Consider the following 25459-nt stretch of genomic DNA (forward strand, 5'->3'; position numbering starts at 1 on the left):
AAAGTTTACATCAACCAAAATCCAAAAACTGATTCAACGATTACAACTCCAATGTCTGACAACTAAGGAAATCAAAACTAAGACTCAAACGGTGATGCTATGACTGGTGATGACAACGCTCCCATGACTGCCCCCAAGCTCACCACTAGCAATACCTGTCAAGCCTGCTCACCATCCCCGAATGGATCACCGTAGATTCCACAAACAACAACGGGGTCAGTATTACTCAATCAATATAAGACAGACAAACAAGGTACTAGCTGATCATCCTCCAACCCCAGTCTCCCAATCTCACACAGTAACCGACTACACATCAAAGTGTGTAGCCCTGCCAGATTACCCATCGCAACAGGTAATCCTCGCCGCCAGTGGGTGACCGCAGCCGCTCCCACCTAGTCCAGCTCATCAACGAGCGACTAACAATCCCTGTCCCTTAATGTGCACATCCCCTCCCGTGGCGGGTTCCACGGAGGGCGAACTAGGGTGTGAAGCCACTCCCGCAAGTGACTCCACCACAATCACAATAACACAACATCACAGCCGTCACAACATCCCCACATCAACACCGTTACCACAACACTCATACTCCGATGATCAGCAGATAACAATAATTACAAAACAACATGTCTTAACAATGAACGGTAAACTGAGTAGGGAAACCCTACCTTAGCAATCAACAGTAGAATGAAACTCGGACAATCAGAAAGGCTTCTCTACGAAGTCTTCTCCTATACAATAATCACATAACCCAATTACACATTGCACAATCCCCCATATTACCAATTCCATATATGTATACAGTAACCCCAAAGGATACAAACATCATAGAGATAGAACTTACCAACAGTAGAATGAGGAATTATACGCAAGAACCACGAAGATTACACACACAACGATGCTATGGGATGATTAGGGAGTGATTAGGTTAAACGTAGAAATGATGAAGTTTGAAATAAGGTTTTAGAAACTGACGCGAGATATAAAAATAACCTTAAACATTCCCTAATCAAACCGTCAAAATACGCTCCGCCAGACCGGATACTCGGTCGAGTAAAGTGTATACTCGATCGAGTATCCTCTACTCGGTCAAGTATCCACTATAATCGGCCGAGTATTCCTCGGCAGAACTGAAACACGCCATACCAACAGCACTACTCGGCCGAGTAGGCTCTACTCGGTCGAGTAGTCACTTAAGAAAATTTGTAGTATTACATGAGAGGTGGAGGGAATAGCAGGCAAATGTTCCGGATCCCAACCACCAATCGCAGCAATCTCCTCAGGAAATGGGCAAATGTCTCCTCCAGGAAAGGCAAATATGTGATGATTAGGGTCCCAATAGTCAAGACAAGCATCGAGAAACGGTTTGACTACCTTGACCAATTTCAAGCTCAAAAGTGCTCCAAAATTATAAGCACTCATGTCATACTTCTCCACACTAGAGAACTCATTTGTCCACTCTTTTAGACGAATTTCAAGAGTATTCATGATGTAGGCTTATTTTGGGAGTTTTTGTGTAATAAGACAAAGAAAAACGGAAGAATTATGTGAATAAAACCTCCTTCGACGTCTCTATTTATACTAAAAGTTGTTTCCTAAAATCCGTCAGAACAGACGCACTGGGGAACAGGCGCAGCAGGTGCTGCGCCTCTTCAAAGGGACGCAGCTCTTGCTGCGCCTCTTCCTCGGCTCTTTTTCTGCGATTTTCGGCGTTGGATCTTTCCTAAATTCCTCAACGAATAATTTCCTATTCATACGGGTTATTATTTTGGTAAATGCGTCAGGTTACCATATTTCGTGTTTCCTAAATCCGCTGGCAAGCTTCTCGAGACGATATCGACATTTTCGTCATTTTAGCACATTTATACATTTCTTTTTAATTTTCTTTTTTCGGGAATCATTTCACGATTTTAATTTCATTTATTCTTTTTTTACGTTTTGATATTTAATTATATCATTTTTTCGAACTTTACATTTCTCTTTTGCTTTTTCCTTTTGGGGAGAATCATTTCACTCTCCACTTCAAACTTATATGTTTTTATTTTTTTTTCTTTTTTTAGGGGGTATTCCTCCCTACCGTCCGGTCATTTCCGACCAAATTTTTGCACTTTTGCCATTTCCGACCAAATTTTTGCATTTTCATTTCTGGTCATACTTTTTTGCATTTTCGAGTCATTGTTTCGCGCTAATTTAGGCCATATGTACAAATATATGTTCTGTGTGACTTCTGTGTAAATTTCGGCAGCATGACGGCGTAAACCGTCATCTACCAAACCTGTTCAAAGCTAACCTGCAGGTACAAACAAAGCAACCCAGCAGCAAAAGCACTCAGGCCATCATATATACAACCAAAAAAGGGATATGTATGTGGGGTAATATCCGTATAAAACCCTTAAAATTTAGGACTATAACGTAAGTTTAACATGCGATTTATGGTCATAAACGAAAAACAAGAGAAAACGATAAAGGACAAAGAATCAACCTCGGGTCCTTGAGAATTCGGCCTAAGACAGAAATCAATGTAGATTTCCTCCTAATCGTTGCACCCAAGACCGTCTGAGTCTATGCCCCTTGTGCTAGAATGTACTCTCTAATTGCCTTGCAATATTGAGAGAGTTTTGTGTGAATTTTGCTAGATGTGAGATCTAGGTTTTTCAGAGAAGAATGCTCTCAAAAACCTAATTTTCTTTCAAATGAAATGAGTTAGGTCAAAAGGAGAGAAAACTCTCCTTTTGTTCTCATGAGTTCGGCCGTGGGTATGCATGGGGAGGAAGTGGGCTTTCCACTTTCTCCTTATTCAACTCGTGGTCCGACTTGTTTCGCTAAAATGTATATGACGGGTTTTATTATAAATCGTCATCGGTTATCGGTTATTAAAATATCGACTAGTAACATGGATTAGTCGACATATTAATACTTGTCCGACAAAGACAATATTGTATAATTAATTCAATATACATTAATTAAATATAATCGTTTATATTCAATTTACGAATTAACCGCTTAATTCGTCTTAGCCATTATTATTTAATCCGTATTAAATAATTATCTCAACATCGCGTTTGACTAATTATTAGTCAATAACTCCGACTAATCGCTTAGTCATATTAGGCATCAACATGATTGTATTTTCATACCGTCACATCTCTCAAACGTATCCTATAGGTGTGACTTTTAGGGACCAGTTGATCACCGCCATCTGTATGACAATAACGTCAAACTTATCTAGCAAGCCAACCGTTATTGATAAACGTGGACCAACTGATAATAATACAAAAGTATACCCTTTGATCCTTTTAGAGATTTAAATGTTATTGCACTAATCGTAGAGGACAAAGACCCCAACAAGCTCCCACTTGTCCGTACAAGTATATGTGCAATAACGTTATCCGCACTAACTGGAGGACACGGCTCCAACAAACTCCCACTTGTCCGTACAAGTGTATGTGCGATAACCGATTCTCATATTCATTTAAAATTTCTCCCACTCAATGTAAAACAATTTGTAGATCCGGATCCGCAAAGGTCGTATTTTACAATCGATTTGTATCAAGAGTGGTTTCCCCGACTAGAGAGTAACTCAACTGATAAAAAGAATTCGTATTCGAGCATGGCCATGCATTTTATTCTGACTCCTCGAGTGGCCCTGAGAAATATCGAGTACCTGATAAAGGCTGAATATTTCCTTCAACTCGACTCCTGCCGATCTAAGCACAGCATGAAATGACCCAGAAAAAATCTACTTGGCCCCCTGTTACGGATGACCGTGAGAAAGAAACCAAAGTCACCCATCTTTAATTATATCATTAGAATAAGTAAGAGTTTCCATTAACATTAATCATTAACCATTTTAATTACTAACTAAGAGTTTTTTTGTCAAACTTTTTTTTTAAATCCCCAACTTATGTTAGTCTTTCTATGTGGAACAATTCTATTATTTATAGAGTAAATTATCAATAGCTCTCCTTTAAAATAAACTCTTTAAAATTTACCCCTTTTAAAAAAATGTTTAAAAATTACACCCAAAACATTACAAAAATTTAGAAATTGCTCCTTAACCCATATTTTTGCACTTTTATGGCAAAAATGTCATTCATGTTTTTATTTCCCATGTAATTTTTTGATGTGGGACAATATTTTTGGATTGATATTTAAGTTTTAAGGATGACTTATATTTATAATTATAGGATCATTCAACCTTTTGTTAATCTTTCGATACTATTTATAATAGGATGACCCCACCTTATAATAATCTTTCGATGTGAGACAATTGTATTATTTATACGTAGTATGTTCACCACAACTACATTATTTTCAATGTATGTCATAACATATTAAGAAGTGCTTTTTCGTAGTTAGTTCGATATCTAACTCGATTTAATAATGAGCAAATACAATACAGTCTATTAATAATCGTACCTTTTTTTTTATATATTTTTGTTCAAATGATACGAAATCTATACTCTAATGATTTATCCCAAATCTAATTATATAATTTTCATAATTTTTTCCTCGCTAATTTTTTTGTCAAATGAAATGTAAATGTTTTTATATAAAAATTATAAACATGACTTGGATATATAATGTAGGAAATATATCCACTTTATTTTTTATATCATATTGTGGAGATATGATACAACTCTTAAGAACTCTTTAAGACAATACTTAAGAGACTCAAAAGATTTTTGATTGATACCTAAATTTCAATGATGCCTACTATTTATACTCATGGAATCACCCCACCTTATGCTAATCTTTCGATGTGGGACAATTTTCAATATGTGAAATATAACATATTAAGAAGCTAAGTACACCATTTTAATATGTGCAAATTATATGAAATTTATACTCTAATGATAGCATTTTTTACCACAAATCTAATTATACTATTTTCATTATTTTTTTAACGATACTTTTTTTGTCAAATGAAATGTAAAAGTTTTTATATAAAAATTAGAAATATCACTTGAATATAATTTAGGAAATATATGTTATAGTAATTAAAAGATTTTTTACTTTATTTTTTATATCAAAAATTATTATTTATGCTACTTTCCTAAATTGATTTTTGATGATGTGGACAGCTTAGAATCGCTCGAAAAAAGCCTCTTTTATAAATATACTAGTTGGAAAGCCCGTGCGATGCACGGGGCTCCCATTAGGATTATCTGTGAAAATATATTCTTAAGTTGATAAAAAATTCCTACTATGTTGTCATTGATGGAAAAAAAATTCGTGATTGGTATAGATGATAACCGATGATGAATTATTAATTGGTGCTTTTAGCATAAAAGTTTTGTCAATCAATTAGTATAACATCAAGTGACATAGTTATAGTATGTCGTTAGCTTTTTCATTGTTACATACACAACCGGTTTTTAATTAAATACAAAATGCTTTCTCTATAAACATGGTGGAGCTCACCAATATAAACCCTTAATAACAGAGTTATATCTTTATGAGTTTTGCAAATTATTTTAGAACTACGTAAAACTGAATGATGTTACAAAAAACAACATGTATCATAATTATATATATTTATTACGTTGAGAGAAAATGTTAGATCTCTTACAGCATAATTTTACCTTGACTATTTACAATTAAGAGTATTTGCTCCTTATAGACATCTCGCAATATCTCCAATTATATTACATAGAATGCACGGGCACCTAGTAGTATTATCTGTGACAACATCAGTTAGTAGTTTATCTCATTTTTTAAAATAGTTGGGTTACCAAGTTAGTATAATAATGTCAGTTAGTAGTATATATTTGATGGTACCGCTGAAAACGTTATTTTACGTTACCATGATCTGGTAATGGAAAACTATTAAATTTAACAAAAAGTAAAACTATGCTAAAAAGGGAAGCAAACAAAAATTCGGGGGTTGATTTAGATGAGGACAGATTAATCATCAGTTCCTATAACAAAAAAACGCAACGAAAGCATTGTGGCATTTGGTATTTAACTATATCAGTTGTATACTAACATTCAGAGATATAGTTGGACTATAGAGTTACCGTTCTTATTTTCTTAGTGCCAACTATTTTTTACCAAAATAGTCTTTGACTACTTATCCTTGAAAAATCCATGCAAAATATATAATAATACATCTTAATTTGGTAAATTATGAAAACTTCTTTGTAAACAATGTCCTTGTGGCCTTGATACAGTTGGTCTCTATCATCGATGTAGAACCTTAATCTCTCGGATGACGTTCTTGAAACTACATAAAGCTAACCATTAATAAAAATTGGTTTCGGTAGGTAAATTTCAACATGATTTAGTAACTGTTACTAACTCTTGTTTATTGTTATGGCACAGTATTAGAGCCGGCGAACAATGACACGACACGAAAACACGACAAAAATCCGATACGAAATTAACGGGTTATATATAGATAGCATGTCATTTAAACCTAGTCTAATTCTAACAAAATTTTGAGAATAATTGATTTTATCTAACCTTATGTCTTTTACACAGCGATGAGCGACCCACCATCATTTCATCATTATAAGAATTTTAATTTAAAATCTATTACATCAAATATTAAACCAAAATGTTTCATGACTTGTACAAAAAGGATCTAGGAGCAAATCTAACAACTTTAATTACAAGCTCATTTACCTAATTAATTGGAATAATATTCTCAAAAATATTTATGTATACTTAGAATGTACGGAAAATAAGTAAAAATGCCACTTTCTGAGGGGTCAAACAAAATTATTGCACTAATTTGATTATTGTACTTGCAGATCTCAACTCTACATTTTCTTAACCTCACATTTTAATACTCTTAACCTCATTTTTCTACTCAACATCACTAAATCTTAGGCTCACAAAACATGGACTTACACACATACCCTAAAAACATGCAAAATAAACTAACAACGACAAATGATAAACTTAGTCTGTAATTTTTTTTTTTTTTTATGCGAACTTAGTCTGTAAATTTTAATGAGTATATGTATGTTTATATGTTTTACGGAAATTTTAAGTGGTATCCTAAACTTTACTTCTTTGTATTTAGTAACCAATATTTTAAGTCTTCGTATATGATATCCTTCATGTTAATTTTCATGCACAACATGCCTTTTTTTTTGTCGCTATAAAAAATTACAATTGAGCATAACTCACAGACCGGAAATCAGAATCAACCAAATTTTTTTTTTCTAAAATGATTATCTCGTCATAATCTACGATTTGAGAAACAAAATTCAACTGACGTTTTTTAGGGTTTTGTTTTTTTACGAAAATCTAAAATTAACCATAACTTCAATCTTAAATTTCCGAATGAGTATTTTCATTTGATCAAATTATAGATCTCGAAGAGATAATCAATTTGAGAAACAAAGTCCATTCCGACTCCTGGTCTACGATTTATGCTCAATTGAAGACGGTAGGAGCGGTAAAAAGGGCATATTATGCAGTTATGCGTGAAAATCAAATCTCAAGGGTACCATGTGTACAAACATAAAAAGTTGGGTACCACGTACAAAACTGCAAAACTTAAGAGTACCACGTGAATTTTCCGTATGATTTAATGAAAATAAAATTAAAAAAGTATTGTTAGTTATATTATACAATATAATAATAAGAAGAAGAAGACAGCAAGTAAAGCAAAGCCAAGCAAAAAAGCGTGATTTTGCAGCTAATTATAGTTATGTTGAGTAAATCAAATTAAAGCCATGCAAAGTAATCATCATATATTCACCTAATTTTAGGTAAAAGATCAGTTTAGAAATCAGAATAATGTTTTGAAGTGTTTTACATTTACATGTGGATTGTTTCTCCTTCATGCATTCTTCCAACAAATAATATATGTCCTTGCTGATTCAAACTCTTTAAGTTTCTGATCCCTCCCTCCCTACATCATCTTCACTCATAACATAACACTCTTTGTTTTTCTTAGGTTTCTTGAGAGATCTTTTTATATTCTGTGTCTTAAATAAGAATTTATGTATTACATATACCTACATCTTCACTTATAACATAACTCGCATTATTTTTATGACATTTCTGTACTTGGGTATGTTTCTTTTGATTTTAATCATCTAAATGTGAGGCTTTGTCAAGTGGGTATGTTACTAAATTGTTTTTTTTATTTTTAATTTATTTTGGATTTAATAGTGAATTTTACATGTGTGTGTATTAGAATTTTAGTCACTGATTGATATTGACAGTTGGGAGTTACCAATACTCCCTCTATTCATTTGATTTGGGATTATAATAGTATGTAAATGAAAGTGTGTAGAATTGAAGGGTTGGGTTGTATTTGGTTTTGAAACTGAGGAGAGAGCAATGAGTAGAGGAAAAAGCGAGGGAGGACCGTTGTTTCCAAGGCTACATGTTAATGATACAGATAAAGGAGGACCAAAACCGCCTCCTAGAAACAAAATGGCTCTCTATGAACAACAACTTTCTGTTCCTTCGCAAAGGGTTAAGGATGCACCAACTTCTATCTTCTATGGTGCCAAACTGGCTAATACCAATTCTTCAACCCAAGTCAGTCTCTTTCTGTTTCCCTTCCATTTTTTATTTATTTTTTTATTTTCGAGCCTTGTAACTTGTTTCTTGCCTTGTCTGATAATGTATGTAAACAAGCAAGCTGTGCATCTTCCCACTATTTAATGATTTCTACATTTTACTCAACTTTTATTTAATCATACTTCCTGCACATTTTCTGTTTGTGAGATAGTCGCTTAAGAGACTATTTAATGATTTCAAAAATGTTGCTTCTTTTTTTTTCCGAGTTTAGAAACCTATGATTGTTTTAACTGTAAATGCTTGTGTTCGTTCCCTTGTTGGCTGATATAGCAAAATGATACTATGTTATAGGGACATGGCTTAGAAAAGTCTAGATATCATTTAAATGTGAGGCAAGGATCATTCTCTACTGATGGAGTTTTACCTGAAAGTAATGGGATTTCAATTAAAAGATTGACGACCACCACCACCGCACATACAGTTGAATTAAACACTACAGAAACAGTGTTTTCCTCCGGAATGTCTACTTCATTTCAGCTATCCGAAGCTGCACAACTGAAATGGCCTTCTTTATTGAAAAATGACGAGTCCAAATTAGTCAAGGAGAGAAATCTGGATGCCACTTCATTACGACTACAACCTGATCAAGAATCAGAGGGGAATTTGGAAGTTTCGAATGAAGGAGCACTCAAGTTGTATGAACCAGGTCTAGCTAATCAAGGGAAAAGTGAAAATGAGACACCAATTTTGAAATCTATAGAGGATATATCACCAGTCATATCTTTAAAGCTAATTACCGAGGAGGAACATTCTGAAAGGTTAAGCCAGGTGCCCACATCTTCGAATACTAAACAACATTCTAAACTGCTTGTTGCCGATAATGCTAAACAGCCCAACATCTCTGCTGTTAACAATATTAATGCAATTCAGAACAAAGTGAGACCCTCATCAGATAATGTACTGAACAGAAATGAAGATCGTACATCAAATGGTTTGACCCGCTCTAGTGTGGCTCGTGCCTTTATATCCCCTGATGATGTTGTAGAAATGATTGGGCACAAGCATTTTTGGAATGTAAGACGAGCAATTATCAAGTAAGTTCCCATTATGATTTCTTTCTGTCTTGAAAGTTGAAAATATTGTTGTGCCTAAGTGACTCATTTATCATGTTATTTTCTCTGTAGTCAGCAAAGAGTTTTCTCAATGCAAGTCTTTGAGTTGCATAGAATTATTAAGGTAAGCTAACCTATTGAATCTATATATTCTTAAATCATTCACAGCATGACATATTTTATCACAACAAGCCAATATATTTTAAAAAAATAAAATAAAAAAAAATGCTTTTTAATCTACTAATGTGGATCCTCTTGCAACATCACTACAGCTCCAAAGAATCATTGCTGGTTCAAGACACTTGCTGATGGACGAGAGCCTATTTTTACGCGATGCAATCAGTAAACCGTCTTCAATGAAGGAAGCAACACAGAATTTGGTTACAGAGAACTCATCATTACTTGTAAAATTGAGAGACAATCCATTCCAAAAGCAGCCTCATACTGGAATTCAAACAATCGTGCCTAAATTTGGAAAATCGAGTTTTGTTTCCTCAACTGGATCCAATTTTGATGGGTCTAATCTGGATCTTAAAATGATGGACTCTATGGATAATAAGTTTCCTATATGGGGTCTGCCACAACAAGTAGGAAACCAGTGGTTGGTTCCGGTAATGTCTCCGTCTGAAGGACTCATCTACAAGCCCTACAAGGAACCCCCTTGCCCGTCTCAACCTGGAGGGTATGTTCCTACATTCTACGGCACCTTTGGGGAATCTCTGAGCTCGTCGTGTGGGTATAATTTTCCTATGGGTAAATCAGTTGGACCCACATACTTCACTCCGTATGGAATGCCTGGCATGACTCAGCCGGTATCCACGTCAGCCATGAACAGTGGTGTTATTTCCAAGAATAGGAATTCCGAAGATGCGCTCCCACTGTTTCCTACTGTCCCGTCAGGATGTGGGTCTGTGCAACCTATGGAGTCGACTCAGAGCAATGCACAGAAGAGTCAGGTGATCAAGGTTGTACCTCGCAATCCTAGGTTTGCTAGTGAATCAGCTGCGCGTATAGTAGAGTTGATACAGGAAGAAAGAAAACATTTGTGTAATTAGATACAATGGATATATATCGATTTTGTTAATAAATTTGCCAGGTTAGAGATGAAATGAGACAAGGATATGTTAATGGTAGATGGATGAAGTGAGCTGAAGACGCTACAATTGCTGCTGGTTATGAGTTGATTAGGAATCCCCCAACAGAAAGTTACATGGTACAATCAAGTGTGGAATAACTCTCGTCAATACCTAAGCATAGGATCATTAACTCGTCAATACAAGAAGCAAGCTGAAAAGTATATGGGTGTTAGTAATACAAAGTTGTGCTGCATTTGTGAAGATGCAGACGAGACTTTTACTCGTCTTTTTTTTGAGGGCCAAAGCCAGTTCAGCAGAAGACTTCTGATCACTGGTACTGAAAACCGGTTGGATACGAGACTTGGCAGTCGGGATGTCTTAAACTGTTAGGACGACAGGAACAAAACAAGAATGCAGAGAAGAATCGCAAGAGCTGTGATGAACAAATAAAAATGGAAATGACAAATGAGTCCGGTATACTAAAGTAATGCACCAGCCTGTGTGAAACAAGGATGAACTTTTGGTTGAAGGGAGTGAAGAATAGACACCTAAAGGGTACTGAAAAAACTTGGGTCATACAAAAAGGAGTGCATTCATTATGAAAACATGTATCAAATGGAAGAGTCGCTTTGATTCAGGAACAATAATGAAAGGTTACGAAAAACACATCAAGGGTACTGATTAAACTGTCTCTCAATAACTTCCCGAGACACTATTTCTCATATGCATCTTGAAGAACGAAAATCGAAACTTTGAAATAGAACTACAAAGGGTAAAGTCTGAATTTTGCTGTGTTAATTACAAGTTAAATTCAACTAAGGTTGAATTAGAATGCATAAGAAATAGTGTAAAAGATGTGGAACATAACCTTTCTTCTCGAAACAAAGAAAATCAAGAAATGGAAACGAATTTGAGAAAAGCACAAGATGAACTTTCTTTAGTTTATCAAAAATTCAGGCTCAACTTTGGACTTGTGAAAATGAGTGGTGTGGGCAAGGAAGAAAGGGTGATTAAAATGCAAGATCAGCTTTGTAAGGCTAATGGCGAGTTAGGAGTTAGGTTCCTCGAAAGAACAGATGAAGGGTCTTATGGATCAGCTTTCTGAGTCTAAAAAGGAAAATGAAGATTTGATCGAAAAACAAGACGAAATTTCTCGACTTGTATGCAAGTCGATCATTAAGAAAGAGAGTTGGCAAATGGTTCCGGAGTGGATAACAACCAAAAAGAGTTGAACAAAGTGACAGGTCATTTATATATAAGCTACATTAGTTCCACAAGGTCCATTCTCATCGTAGCAAAACTTGGTCGTGAAGTTGCTTACATGTTGAAGCTGCTTTGAATCAAATGTGTAACAACAAATTAAACACATTTTTTAACAAAATTGAACACACGTAAAAGCATATATACTTGCCTTTATCATGTACATTGAACACATTGTTTCTTTTGTTATGTCTGACTGAAGAAGCGATTAAAGAGATTCATTAAAAAAGACATACTCTCACGTCAATGTTCTTACAAAGGTTTAAACCTGAGACTTAAATAAATAATAATGTCACTGCCTCAGAGGGTATGAAGGTAGTATTGAGTTTCGGTATCAATATAAGTCGGTAAAAATCAAACTACTTTCCAATCAAGTTATCTCATTTTCAGTACACGTCGCAATATTCTTATTCTTCTATAGTTGTACGACACTGTACATCAATGCATCATTTGTTCATTACCTTTACCAAAAGGAATGAATTTAATTCACCCACAAGTCAGGAATAATTAGCCTTCAGCTAAAACCAACCATTATTCAAATGGGTGTTATGGATAATTCAGACATACTCCGAAAAATGAGGCCAACAACCTCAAAGATGGGCGCAGAATTGTCAGCTGCAATCGAAAATAAGATACTAGAGCTTGAGAGACAAATCTCTTCTACTAAGGGTGAGACCGCCTCTAATACGGCTTGCATTGAAAATTCAAGAAATGAAGCCAACAAGCTCAAAGATCAACTTTCGGATCATCAAACCCTCCTAAAAGATATGGAAATCAAATACCATAAGGTATGTCATCAAATTCATTTCACTGAATCTGAATTCAAGTCTAACATTATCGAGTTAGAATCGACTAAGAGCGACTTAAAAGCGCGGCAAGCTCATCTTTCAACTTGTGAAGATCATAGCCAAGATTTGGGGCAGGAATTGAGATTAGCACATGATCAATGTTCCTCAAAAAATTATGAATTGAAATCAAAGTATTCATTGTTAGAGATTTTAAACAAGAGGGTTGATCAACTTGCGGAACAAAGTTTGATCTGTAACAAGGAAAATGAAGATATGCAAATTAGGTATCAAGATTTGCAAGATAGACTCGCGGAAGTTATGTTACAGTTGAAATCTGCTAAGAGTGAGCTAGAATCGTCAATCAAAAATGGGAAAGAACTCGAATCTACGTTATCCAACTGTAAGGTCGAAAATCAAAATTTGATGGCAAATTTGAAAAGGGTACGCGATGAATCTTCCTCCTTCAGAAAGGAGTTGGAATTTGCTAGGCATGAACTAGAAAACTTGAAGGAAAAGATAATACATCTCATCGATCAAATTTCGAGTTGTAAACACAAGGGTCAGATACAGGATTTAGATGTACAGAAAGCACAAGATGAGCTCCGTGTAGTAACAGAAGAGATGCAATCAAGCAAGATGATGTTGCAGTGTTGTGAAAATAAAGTCAAGGATTTAAAGCTTCAATGTAATGTTTGCAAGACGAGACTTGAACACATGGAAGCAGAAGTAGAGGAAGAGTCTGAATCTCTGACATGTATTGATTTGAAGGTGATATCAACTGAGCCAGTGGCAGAGAAGGAAGAACATCTTTGAAGATAATTTCAAATGTTGTCACCATCACCATTCATATCGAGAATTCTGGCAAATTTACGTTCTTAAAAGTTATGGCCAATCTTTAGTACGTATATTATTACTAAGTTTGTAATCCTTGATGATTCATCTGTTTAACAAATTCGCAAGAATCACAATACTGAACGGAACTTCTTTCAACGTTACTGCCATCCGATTTTATCTTTGTAAACCACAATTTTGCAACAGGATTGTCTCCCACACAAGAAACATCAAAATAAACAGTTTAACTTTGTCTCTTTCACAAAATAATCTGCAACACCAACGACAAGCCATAATAAGATTAAATTCAGGAATAATCGTTGTTAAGAAACATACTAGGGGTCAACAAAACAGAAACTCCTAACTTCACTTGCGGCCACGGGTCTTAGATGGCTGCCTGTTCCTCTTCTTAACACCAGACTTGCTGACTTGAAGACTTCTGTTCACAACGCTCAACCTCGCAAGGGCAGCTTGCTTCAGATCTGGCCTGTAGTGGTTGTCACCAACCTGAAACACAAGGGATATTAGTAATTCCCATTTTATAAAGGCCTCAAGCCCTCAACCAACTAAAGGTCATATTTAAAATTTATTGATGAAATATTAGTAATTCCCTTTGGCTTTAAGTGGGCATTTGATTCGCGCTCAGGTAAGGGAAATGGATTCTCTTTGATTATTACGTGTTTGGTGAGACCATAGACCAAACCACCATCGCCACCCTGAAACAAATGTGAATCCTCTGTCCCATCTCCTTAATCATGGAAAATATTGAGGAAATAGAAGATAGAGGTGAAGGAACAAAAGATGGAACATATGAATGAAAATGGGACAGATGGTTCCATACACCACCAAAACAAACCGACACCTAAAACCCCTCCCAAGTCCCAACCAAACCCCACCCATGCCACATTGTCACCCTTGTATCTGGCAATCCGCCCACTGATGGCACAACTCCCTTAACCGCCACCCCACCCCAAAGCAACCCCACAACAAGCCTTGAAAACGACGGATGTGATTTTTTGAGAGTGAGGAGAGTATTCGCCAGCTCCGATTGTGAGTATTGATAATAGGGAAAGGCCAGTTGTGAGTATTGGTAATAGAGAAAGAGTTTGGGAAACCTTGGAGTGGGTTCGAGAATCAATTGTTCGGTTAGCAAAATGAGGATGAAGGGAATTGGAGGTCCATTTCCCTCCTATAAGACAAATTATTTCTCCTCAAACAAAGTACAAATTTGGAGGGAGAACTCTCTTCTTCCATTTCTCCTCCCCTCCGTTTACGTATTTGTCCCTCTCCTCCTTTTCCCTCCATTTTTGATTAGGCTTAAAGGAGGGAAAATGGATTCCCTCCAAATCCCTCTCCCCTACAATTTCCCTTCTACTTTATTTGTTATCCAAACAAGGGATTTTGTATCCTCCCCTCCCCTCCTTTTCCCTCCAAAACCCTTCATCTAGACAAGCTGAGAAATAATGCATGAGAAGAGCGAGTGGTTCGATATTTAAACATGGGAAGAACACTACGAAAAGGAGGTTAGGGGTCTTTTAATTTATGATAGTGATAGTCGTTACACAACCGAAACAAATGGCATGGCATGGCATGGCATGGCATGGCACGAGCACAAAGACGGAAAGATTAGAGAATGACCTGGTTCTCAACAGCCTTAGCCATCCTGCGGAAATCCTTCTTCATGACAGACTTGTGTTGCAAGGTGGAGGGTTTGTTTTGCTTCCTGGTCTTTGTAGTAGTCAGCACAATCGAGTCTTTGCCTCCTGGTTGGACTGAGACAGTCTTGGGGTTTGCCAAACCTATCACAGAAATTACTCAGCATCTTAATCTAGTATTCCAAAGTAGGGTTCTTAGAATCAATTACTCAGAAATTAGTCAATAAATCATCACAACACAAAATTTACTCAGCATCTTAATCCAATCCAGTATTTGGTATTTGAAAGCGGGTTCTTAGAATCAATTACTCAGAATACAATAAAACGGAGTACTCCATAACATCAAATGCAAAACCCAAAGGCCAAAGCATTTCAGATACAAACAATTTACATAGATGAAATATAAGTAGAGAAATGAATCAAAAAGTTTAGTTCTTGGATACCCTAATCAATTTAAAAAATAGGGAAAATGGCATATTAATTAAACAAGAAAAAGAGGAAAATACCAGAGTATTTGTAGGAGTGAAGATTGTAGAGATTGTTAGGTTCTTTACTAAACTGGATCTTAGCAGAACCATTACCAAATTCCTTAATCAAAAAACTGTTATTCTTCTTCACTATCTCCCATACCAATGATCCTGCTACTGTTGCCATGGAGATCGATCAAGGAAGGAAGAAGATGGAGGTTTGCTGCTTTCTTAGGCTTCTATATTACACGTTACTCTGCTGTCCGCACTATATGTTACTCGCTCTGCCTATTAAACCCTACTTTCCATCTTGGACTCTCCACAATTTATTCACTGGGCTCATTTTCGATCATTCTCCTACACTTTCTGGTTTGCTATACTAGTCCAACTCCCAAAGTCATTCGTGTCATGTAACTACCCGTCTTAAGATTCGACCCGTCTTAAGCAAGACCAACTCAATTAATTATTGGGTCAGTTTAGGATTGTGCATTTTCGGTTGAATTCACTTTGGGTGGAGTCATTTCATTTCAGGTCGGGTTGCTCTAGGTTGCTTATCATCGAGCCTGGATTTTGTCTTAAACGAGTGATTTCGGGTTATTTTGAGTTTATTGGGTCATTTTGAGCCAAGCCACTTTCGGGACGGGTTTATTATGTCAAATTCAAGACACACTTTCAAGATTACTTTTGAATCTCAGGTCAATCTTATTGAGTAGGGTCAGCTTTTGTCAAGGTTACTCAAGAGGAACTTAATACATAACAATTCATTTAGATTATCAGTGGGAAGAGCAAGGACCAGCTCATCGAACTACCGTCCGTAAGAGCCAAAGATACTTTCTTGTTCTCGTCCGTCTCTCAAGGCGGCAACAATCTCCTCTCACCATTTGGGCTTGGTACCTTACTAGCACCGTGAATGTCAACCATGACCCCCTTATCCTTTTGCAGATGAGGCGTCAGAAGTCATCTCCGTCACATTATCAACAATGTTGACAATGTGAAAAGTCACTAAATCATTGGCAGTTTTAAGCTAGCGGAGTGAGCGGAAAAGGTTGATTGACGGCTCAACAACGTGTGAGCCCCACGGTTATACAACAAAGTAAACATAAACATTGCAGCGGAAAATGCAAGATCTTAAAAACTTTAATAATAAAACTGTAAGTCATTAAATCATTAAACCAAAATCTATAAATACTATTAAAAGGCTAGGATAAAAATGTCACGTAGACAATGCCACATGGGATGAAAAAAAGCCACGTACACAATAACAATGTGACTTGGCAAACTAATATGACATGGATTATCAATTTATTATTATATTGCATTAATTTAATTCACTTATTTTCTTTAAAAATCCATCCATATTCCATTAGCTTTAAACTTAATTAACTAAAAAAAACTACAATAAAAAAATACACATTAACTATAAGTTAATAATTTCAAGAAATATCATATGGATTAGTATTATATGTATTCGAAATAAAATAAAATAAAAAACTGAATACATAAGAAATTAAGAACGAAGAAGAATAAATGAAGTTGAAAACCAAAAAAAATTGTATTGTCAGATTTGTCACTAATTCACTACTTTTTTTTTTAAAGGCACTAATTCACTATTGTTGTTATTATAACTTTGTTGTATATAGAAGATGTTTTATAGAACTAATTAATCAACAAATGAGTATTAAATATCATATAAAATATTTTCTTAGAAAAATATAAAATATATGGAAAAAAAATATTTATTTAATTTAAGTAATTTACAAACATTTTCTGTAAATACTTAAATGAAATTAAACACTAATAATAAAGTTCTAAAAGGGTAGTAATACCGTGTATTTAGTTCATGAAATTATTTCACATAAAGGATAAGGTTTTGGAAAATATAAAATATCATATAAAATATTTTCTTAGGAAAATATAAAATATATGGAAAAAAATATTTATTTAATTTAAGTAATTTACAAACAAATTCTGTAAATACTTAAATGAAATTAAACACTAATAATAAAGTTCTAAAAGGGTAGTAATACCGTGTATTCAGTTCATGAAATTATTTCACGTAAAGCATAAGGTTTTGGAAAATATAAAATATATGGAAATGAAAATATTTATTTAATTTAAATAATTTACAAACAAATTCTGTAAATACATAAGTAAATTAAACACTAATAATAATAGAATTTTAAAAGGATAGTAATACCATGTATTTAGTTCATGAAATTATATCACGTAAATGATAATTTAAATGAGACCTTCTCCATTCCACTTTTATTGTTTAATTATCCTTTAAAATTTATTCCAAATTAATTGTTTTTTCAAAATTTAGTATGATAAATGACTTAACTATTAGTATCTATACAATATAATAAAAAGGCAAGATGAGTAGTTTATTATTTGACGTGTGTCATGTTAAGCAATTTTAAGTGCCACATTTTATGTTATTTTTCTTTGTATTTTATCTATGCAATATAGTTAAAAGCATACTTAATGCATTTAATTTTTAATCCACGTGTAATTTTTCTATTGGTTACTAATAATTCAATTACATAATTATCTAACTAAAAGTAAGTAATTATCTAACTAAAAGTAATCTCTAAATACCATGTGTTAAATGCTTATAAAATACAAACAAAATAAAAAAAAATATTAGTGGCAAACACAAAAAACAAATTAATACAAACTCTTTGTTTTCCTCTCATAAATTTGGTATTAATTTACATATTCATTTAACTTTTTTTTCTTTTATTTAATATTTGGTCTTTTGGTTTTCCTCACAATTATTATACTTTGTATTTATTTCACCTTTTTTTTATCTCCCCCTTAGTTCACACAATATTCTTCTTCTCTCAAATAAATTATTGAAATTAATTTGATAATTAATTACAAAAATTTTCTTATATAAATATCATAACAATCCTATTTTTCATTTTTATCCAAAAGTTGGTAGGTAAAGTATGCATATATAACCAATTGAATTATTTAACTTTTTTTATTCTTATTATGTTTTGAATTAATTAATAGTTTGAATCTTATATAAATATTACAACAATCCTATTTTTCATTTTTATCCAAAAAGTTGGTAGGTAAAGTATGCATATATAACCAATTGAATTATTTAACTTTTTTATTTTTATTATGTTTTAAACTAATTAATAGTCAGAATCTTATTTAATTATTATTTTTGTATTTGTATTAAAATTGCAGGATGATGACATACTCACATATCAAAAACATTGCATGAAATCTGGAAATATATGGTTATGAAACTTCTTTGGAATTATCTTTTGACTTGAATATATTTTTCAGTTTCATTGAGTTTTCCTTTTTTTTATTATTATTATGATGTATGCACAATATCAAATTGTACTATGAATCTATAATTATTGGTGACATGTTACATTATATATTCCAACCCTTGGAATATTAATTGACAAATGTTGTAAATTGTAATAAATTGTCTTATACCCTTTCGTGCACTTTATTAGTTTTCCGTGTACTCTTCAACTAGTATTTTGTCAATCATGTTATAAATCAAATATATTAGTCGACAAACAGATTATAAATCAAATGTCTTAATGAAAGTGTTGAAGTTATATGCACCAAGGATATAAATCGTATCTTTTAATGGGGATCAAGGTAAATATTTTGCATGGTTTTTTATTGAATCCAATGATCATTTTCCAATCCATTGTTCTATTTTGAATGCTTTCAAGCCTTTAAATCATTTTTTGTTTTCCATCAAATATTTTCTTCTAGCACTCTCAATATTTAATTTTTTTGCTTCTATATATTTTTGTTTTCTCATAGTCAATTGTTACGAATATTTTTTAATTATCACCCCACTTCTCTTTTTTTGTCCATTTCTATATTATCACCCTTTTTCTTTAATTTCTACTTTGGGACTTACTTTTTACCAACGTTTCTTATAACTTTTTTTTTAAAATTACAAAATAATGTCATCGTTTAAGGGTAGAATTCTCACATTACTCCACCAATTGCAAACTTTTTCCTTTTATTTTCAATTGCTTTTTATCTTTTCTTAATCTTAATTATTGCACACAAGCAAATAAGGTGATAATTTAAAAAATGGAAGAAGTATAATAATACAAATGGTGTATTCTTATTTCTTTGAAAATCATTGGGATAGGCGTTAAAGCTCCTCACATAAAAGTTTACCAACAACAAAAGATATAGAGATGACTCTAATTGACAAGAGATATAGTCGAAATGAAACTAGAATGATGTCCATTGTTTAACAAATACATTTTCTCGTGTATCCTCTCAAAAATTGCTCACGTAAAATTTATTTTTAAAATTATTGAATGCGTATTTAGTCTAAAATTTTATTTGTATAAGTCACATGACATCAACTCCTTGCTAATAATTTAAGTATATCACTTAGATATTTCGTTATACAAAAATCATTTCAATAATATTTTTCCCAATACGTTGGAAATCAATTAAATTTACAAGGACAATGTTGCAAGACCGACGAGCCGACAAGAATTGTAAATGTATTATTTGTTAAAAGTTTAACAAACTCCATTGCATTTAACAAAATAAACTTGTAATTTTAACCTAATTAGTAAGATAAACATAAGTTGTATTTTAACAAGCGCTTTCTGCGCATTATTCATATCGTCTCTAATTGACTAAAGGCAATATGTAAAATTCAGTTATAAAATATCATTACCATCCATTCATTTATATATTTTACATATTTACTTTATTTTACATTTCTTTTTTCATTAGAATACCTTAGGTAATAAGGAATAGAATTAGATGTCCAAGTGTTCAACATTTTGTTTCTTTGTCGGATAGAAATAGGACCAAGGTTCTCCGAACGCACCAAAACAACCCTAAAAATAATTTATCAAGTACTAGAATGCCAAAAGTCGTCAATGTTGAGTAAACTGAATAACCACCATGACAAAGCCAAGCGCCCTCGAAATCCAAAGACAATCTAAACACCGTAAAAAGAAAAGTACAGAACAAAAACAGAAAGGGACTAACAGTAATTAACACAACAAGACAACATTGAATAAAAGGACAAAGACAATGAGGACCGTAGAAAAATAAGAGTAGTTTTCAAAGTTAATATTCCACTGTTTGAATGCAATTTTACGTTTCCCATAATTTGTGTTGACTTTCCTTATAGGCTTTGAGAATAAGTTGTTTAAAGTGCTCTAATGAAACAAAAGGCAATACAATTTCCCATTTAATTTATATGCAATACCAGTTTTCAAAATCAGATAATGGACATTCGTATATTCTTTAAAATGAGGGATTCATGGGTTTTGGTGCTATAATATATCTTACCCTCATGAACTGTGACAGGGACCCTCTTTATTGCTTTGCTTAGGTATCCTACCAACATATCTCCAAGATAATAAGCAAGAAGACAAACAAGTCGAATAACGCATTCATGAACGATACCGCAAAAATAAAAGAACAAAAACAAACAAACCCGTGATTCTCACGGGTCACAAAACTAGTATATAAGGTTATAAAGCCTTTTTTTATTTACAAAATACAACTTAAAGATGCCTTTCGAGACTTCAAAGAACGGAGAGCTTTTTTATTAATATATATACTAGTAAAATTTATCAATGTGCTTAGTACCTTTTTATTGTTGTATTTTTAATAATATTTTTATATATTTCAAATATTTCTTAATAAGTTTTGAATCCTTCTTATCTTCATAAAAAAATGAAATTATATCGTGTGGTTTCGGAGGATCCAGTTACAGGAGAATCATGAACATAGAACTTTCCCTTCTTTTCCGTCCGTGTAAATATTTGGCATTTTGCCTGGAGGAAAAGCTACGTTCAGTACGGGACCAATAATTTGAGAAAACATCTTTCGTTTTTTGAACTTATTCACTCAATCAAAACACCTTCCATTCTCAAAAGTCAATTGTTTCATTTTAATTTCAATCACATTTTAATATCAGAATAGTAGGTAGAGTCATGATGTGAATGAACAACTCGCCAAATCTTTCCGTCGGATTCTGTTATAACTTATAACGGGCTTATTGAATTAAACAGAAATAAAGATTAGTAATTGTACCCATAGAATATGACCCTAATCGAAATGTCATTCGTACAAAGAAGAATCCCCTTCGTTACATGATTTCTAAATGTAAGCAAGCAAATAAGGTACGGTTACAAGAGGCTATCTGTCGCATATAGGCTTTAATTTAAAGGGACGTGGAATGTGGTCAGAAATCCATAACAAAGTCCGACCACAACGACCGAATTGATTATCTTCATGCTCCATGGAATAATATGCTAATACTGAAACATGGAAGAATTGAAATCTTAGACAAAAAAAAAAGGATATGGCTAATAGAACAAGGACATTTCTACCATTTGGCGTGTTCGTATTCGATACCTTGTCAGACACCGACAATTGCACGACACATGGAAATACGTGTTTGACACTTAACATCCGTGTCTAATTTTTTTATTATTAACATTTTTATAGTTTGACACTCGTTAGACACTTGAGGACACTTCAACTCAACATGATATACTATATAACGTAATTTAAGACCTTCGTGATCTTTTGCATAGATGACATATATTTTGTATATGTTGGAAAATGAGTCAAAGTATTATTTATGTAACTGTTAGGTTTAATTAATCAATTAGCATATACTATATAATTTGATTTTTCATTAGAATATAGTATAAAATTTCTTTATAATAAAAACAAAATCCTACTATTATAGCTATGAAATATGTATTTTATTAAATTTAAAAAATGTGTCCCGTGTCCTGCATTTCATGTGATGTAATGTCAGTATGTCACGTGTCTGTTTCGATCCATATCCATTTTGGTGCTACCTAGATGTTTGTTATGTTATAAATTTTGCACCAATTACATAATTTGTATAAAAAAAATTGTGTTATGGTTTTATGGGGTTCACTGAAACTCTAGCTCTTCTAAGCATCAATAACTTTATGTATAACTAGGTAGTATCCCGCGCTTCGCGCGGCCTGTTTTAAAATTTTATGATTATAATTAAAGAAAAATAATATAATTCATATATGACCTTCAATATTTTCTCTTATAAATAATTTTTTCTCAAATTTAATTTTTTTAGGTTTAACTTCAATGTTTTAAAATAATTTAAAAAATAGTTTTAATTAAAACTAATAAGTGATAATTAATTATGCATGATCAACGTTTTATAAATAAATTTGTGAGTGGTGAAATATCATATTAATCAAAAAAAAATTATTCGAATAATACAAAAATCAACAATAAGTTCTCAAATTATATCATTTCACCATACTTTATGTTTCAAATCAATTAATATTTATCCAAAATGATATGAACATAATTTTATGTAATTTTTAATTTTTTATGTATACCATGTGACATTTATCTATCAAACATATAGGGTTCAAACTTAACTTATTCAAATGTTTTGATTGTGTCTTGCATGTGATATGTGTCAAACATATCTATGAGAAATTTGCACCTTTTGTTTTTTTTAAACAACTATATATAATCATGTTTAAGAGTTTACCTGTAAATATAATAGGTTGAACTTTCTCAAATATTATTTTTTGATGTTTAACTTCAAAGTATTTAAAAGATAATATATAAAATATTTAACTAAAGGTAATACGGAGTATTTGGTTAGTCATAATCAATATTTTCTATTAGACTTATACATATTTAATTAAAGATATTATAGAAAAATATAACGTATTTTCTACTTTTTCATGTCGTTTATAATATTGTATTACTTAGGCTATGTTTGGTAAATGGTATATTGGCCAAATTTCAGCATATTGGAGAGGTTTAGCATGTTTGACTTACGAATATGCTATTTAGAGGGTTTGGTTAATGGCATATTGAAATAGCATATTGGGGTCCAATATGTTATTTTACAATATGCTGCTCCTACCAGCATATTGGGTTAGCGAAGTAGAAAGAAAAAAATTGTCTTATTTACCTCCCGAAAAAATACTAACCTTCCTTTTATATATTTAATTAATAATTTATCCATATCCTTATTTGTCATTTTACAAAGGATCTAAACAACCTGCTAATCTAAAACTGTCAATTACCAAACACCTCTAAAACAATTCTGCAAAATAAATCTGCTATTCAAACACGCTAAATCATTATACTAGTCAAATCTGTTTCTGCTAATATTAATCCGCTGTTTACCAAACAAAGCCTTAATAATCGTTACCTTTGTTTTGATTATTCAAATGCACTCGCGATCACTATGTACATACACACTCGTACTGTCGTACACATACTCATTATCGCACTATTGAAACCTATCAAAATCTCATATGTATTCAATTTGTCCAATACAAATTTTTTTCATTCACACACTATAAAAACCTATCTCTTAGTAGTTTTTTTAAAGTTGTGTTTTTAATATATACAACTAGTTTTGAATCCCGTGGAAATCACGGGATCGTTAATAATTTATTATTTTAATCGGCTTAAAGATTATGGAATATGAATTATTTTCTTAACCAACAAATACTTAAGCGTTAGTTGATTTCCCTTTATTTATTGAATGAATCAGAGTTTTTAGACCTCTAATTATAGATGGGATTTTAAAGCCCCGTGTGGCAACTTCATAGTGCAAATCGCTTCATACTTGACCAATAAAAAGTTGATCAAGGTAACATTTTAAAATTATTGTGTAGGTGTTGCAAGTACGTACTAAATTTTCAGTACCTAACAACGGCTATACTTCTTGTATATTACAATAATTTTATATTCCCTCAATTTCAATAGATTTTATATTCTTTAAAATTTTCTGTTATATTTTTAAAACTAGATTTCATCCCCAGCCGTTGGCCGGGTAATATCAAAAAATAATTTCTGAATATTTTATCTTGAAATGGTTGCTTTGAAAGCATTCTATAACGAAGAATGCTTTAATGTTGCAAAGTAGAAAGTTTCCCTTTCTTGTATTTTATAATTCGTACTAATGTCTTATAATTTCTGGGGCTTTAATTCTTACCCGTGACATAGTGTACTCATTTGTCAAAAAAAAAAACATCTTATGATCTCGAGTGTTCACGGTATTAAAAAGTTGGTTGAATCTTATATAAGAACCTAATTGAGTTGCTGTTTCTTGAAACTCAAACTAAAAAATTGCATCGATTTTATCATAATCAAATAGTAATATTTATCTTAACTAAATACAACTAATAAAAATATTAATAAATGGTTTATAAAAGTTGGATTTAATTGTACAAATCTTGTAGAACTCCGCTCCACTTGGCTAGTAATATGATCGCACAAGGGTCAAATAGTAAACCTTTGTAGTGCGACAAAATCCGGCTTAGTGAATACATTAACATTACTGATCGTAGAATTTGGAGGAAAATCGTAGATGCCATATAAGTACCAATGTTATGTGTGATATAATATACAATTAAGTAACTTAACGTTCAATAATACCGGAAAAAAAAACGCACGCACTAATATCATGAAGCATTTGCAACAAATATATATAGATCGTATCCTATCAACAAACACTCATGTATAACTACATAAATAAATAATAAAATAATGATAGAGACCATAAATGTCTAAATGATGTATTCATGCCAAATGATATAAATCAATAATGGTGTCCTCCTTATATATACATGTCAAGACTTGTAGTGATAGATAATGATAGAAAATAAAAGTTTAAGATTTATTGTAATTCTCTTATTTTTTTTATCATAGGTATCCCATCCCAATTTATATAGCTTCTATACATGTAGGAATTCCAATGTAGATCATTCACTATTGCAC

General features: G+C 32.8%; 2 protein-coding genes across 2 annotated transcripts; one reads left to right on the forward strand and one right to left on the reverse strand.

The window, feature by feature from the left end:
• The first annotated feature begins 7687 nt into the window (after positions 1-7687).
• LOC141599806 (ELF3-like protein 2) lies at positions 7688-11563 on the forward strand. Its single transcript, XM_074419923.1, has 4 exons — positions 7688-8502; positions 8836-9578; positions 9669-9720; positions 9869-11563. Exons 1-4 carry the CDS (start codon positions 8299-8301, stop codon positions 10649-10651), a joined length of 1782 nt encoding a protein of 593 aa, XP_074276024.1. The 5' UTR covers positions 7688-8298; the 3' UTR covers positions 10652-11563.
• Positions 11564-13781: 2218 nt separating this feature from the next.
• On the reverse strand, positions 13782-15992 carry LOC141599807 (large ribosomal subunit protein eL28z-like). Its single transcript, XM_074419924.1, has 3 exons — positions 15713-15992; positions 15190-15350; positions 13782-14058 (listed from the first exon to the last, which is right to left on the reverse strand). The coding sequence occupies exons 1-3, from the start codon at positions 15858-15860 to the stop codon at positions 13918-13920; spliced, it is 450 nt and encodes a 149-aa protein (XP_074276025.1). The 5' UTR covers positions 15861-15992; the 3' UTR covers positions 13782-13917.
• Positions 15993-25459: the final 9467 nt, after the last annotated feature.

This window comes from Silene latifolia, chromosome 9 (genome assembly GCF_048544455.1).
Source record: "Silene latifolia isolate original U9 population chromosome 9, ASM4854445v1, whole genome shotgun sequence".
In the NCBI taxonomy this organism is placed as follows: Eukaryota; Viridiplantae; Streptophyta; class Magnoliopsida; order Caryophyllales; family Caryophyllaceae; genus Silene; species Silene latifolia.